Source organism: Propithecus coquereli, unplaced genomic scaffold, assembly GCF_000956105.1.
Source record: "Propithecus coquereli isolate 6110/MARCELLA unplaced genomic scaffold, Pcoq_1.0 Scaffold129, whole genome shotgun sequence".
In the NCBI taxonomy this organism is placed as follows: domain Eukaryota; kingdom Metazoa; phylum Chordata; class Mammalia; order Primates; family Indriidae; genus Propithecus; species Propithecus coquereli.
In genome coordinates this window covers 4,050,520-4,051,201 of record NW_012137080.1, presented here as the reverse complement: position 1 = coordinate 4,051,201, position 682 = coordinate 4,050,520, and the positions used below count along the sequence as shown (strand labels likewise).

The following is a 682-nucleotide window of genomic DNA, read 5'->3' as shown; positions in this document are numbered from 1 at the left end:
CTGTGATTTTGGTGAAAAGTTAAAAAAATGAGCACTTTGGAAAAATGTCTGTCTTCATATCCTCATTAGGAAACTTCTCTTTAATTTTGTAGTCAAATCAGAAAATTAATGCCCGTTGGACCACAGAGGAGCAGCTTCTAGCAGTGCAAGGTATATTAAAGATAAGCAGTTATTGTTGTTAATAATTATTTGTCATGAAAGGTCACTACCATAGCTCTTCCCTTCCTTTAGAAATGGATCAAGAAAGGGCTCTTGTGTTCACCACAAAGTCCTGATGACCAGGAATTCTGTGTTGTATTTGTGGATGTGACATACTGAGTCTATGTGCATTTTGCGTCCTCAACAGCACATAATGCATTCTCAGCACTGATAATTGATGGTGACGATAAGCTGAACAAGTCACGTGGGCCCTCTCTGCCTCTGCTTCAGTATTCCTGCAGTTGAGTTCATTCTTACTATATCATTTGTTGATAACTCATAGCTAATAGTTAAAAGCATAAACTATGATATGTTTCTGGTTTCTCTAATTACTCTGTATTATTTCTCTATTTGATAAATGTCAGGTATTAAAAATATTAACTATATGGTTAAACTTTCAGTGTATCATACCAAGAGATATACCACTGAATGCTTAGAAACCTGACTTTAAATATATATATTTTTAAAAAGAGACTTTAGAGAC

The 682-nt window shown here is 34.6% G+C and overlaps 1 protein-coding gene across 1 annotated transcript in view; it reads left to right on the top strand.

Moving 5' to 3' along the window:
* The window catches only part of RCOR3 (REST corepressor 3), a 60,450-nt gene that overhangs the window by 46,664 nt on the left and 13,104 nt on the right, over nucleotides 1-682 (top strand). The window contains exon 9 of the mRNA XM_012638331.1: nucleotides 93-150. Within this exon, the coding sequence (XP_012493785.1) occupies nucleotides 93-150 (58 nt within the window). The remainder of the gene's footprint in view (nucleotides 1-92; nucleotides 151-682) is intronic.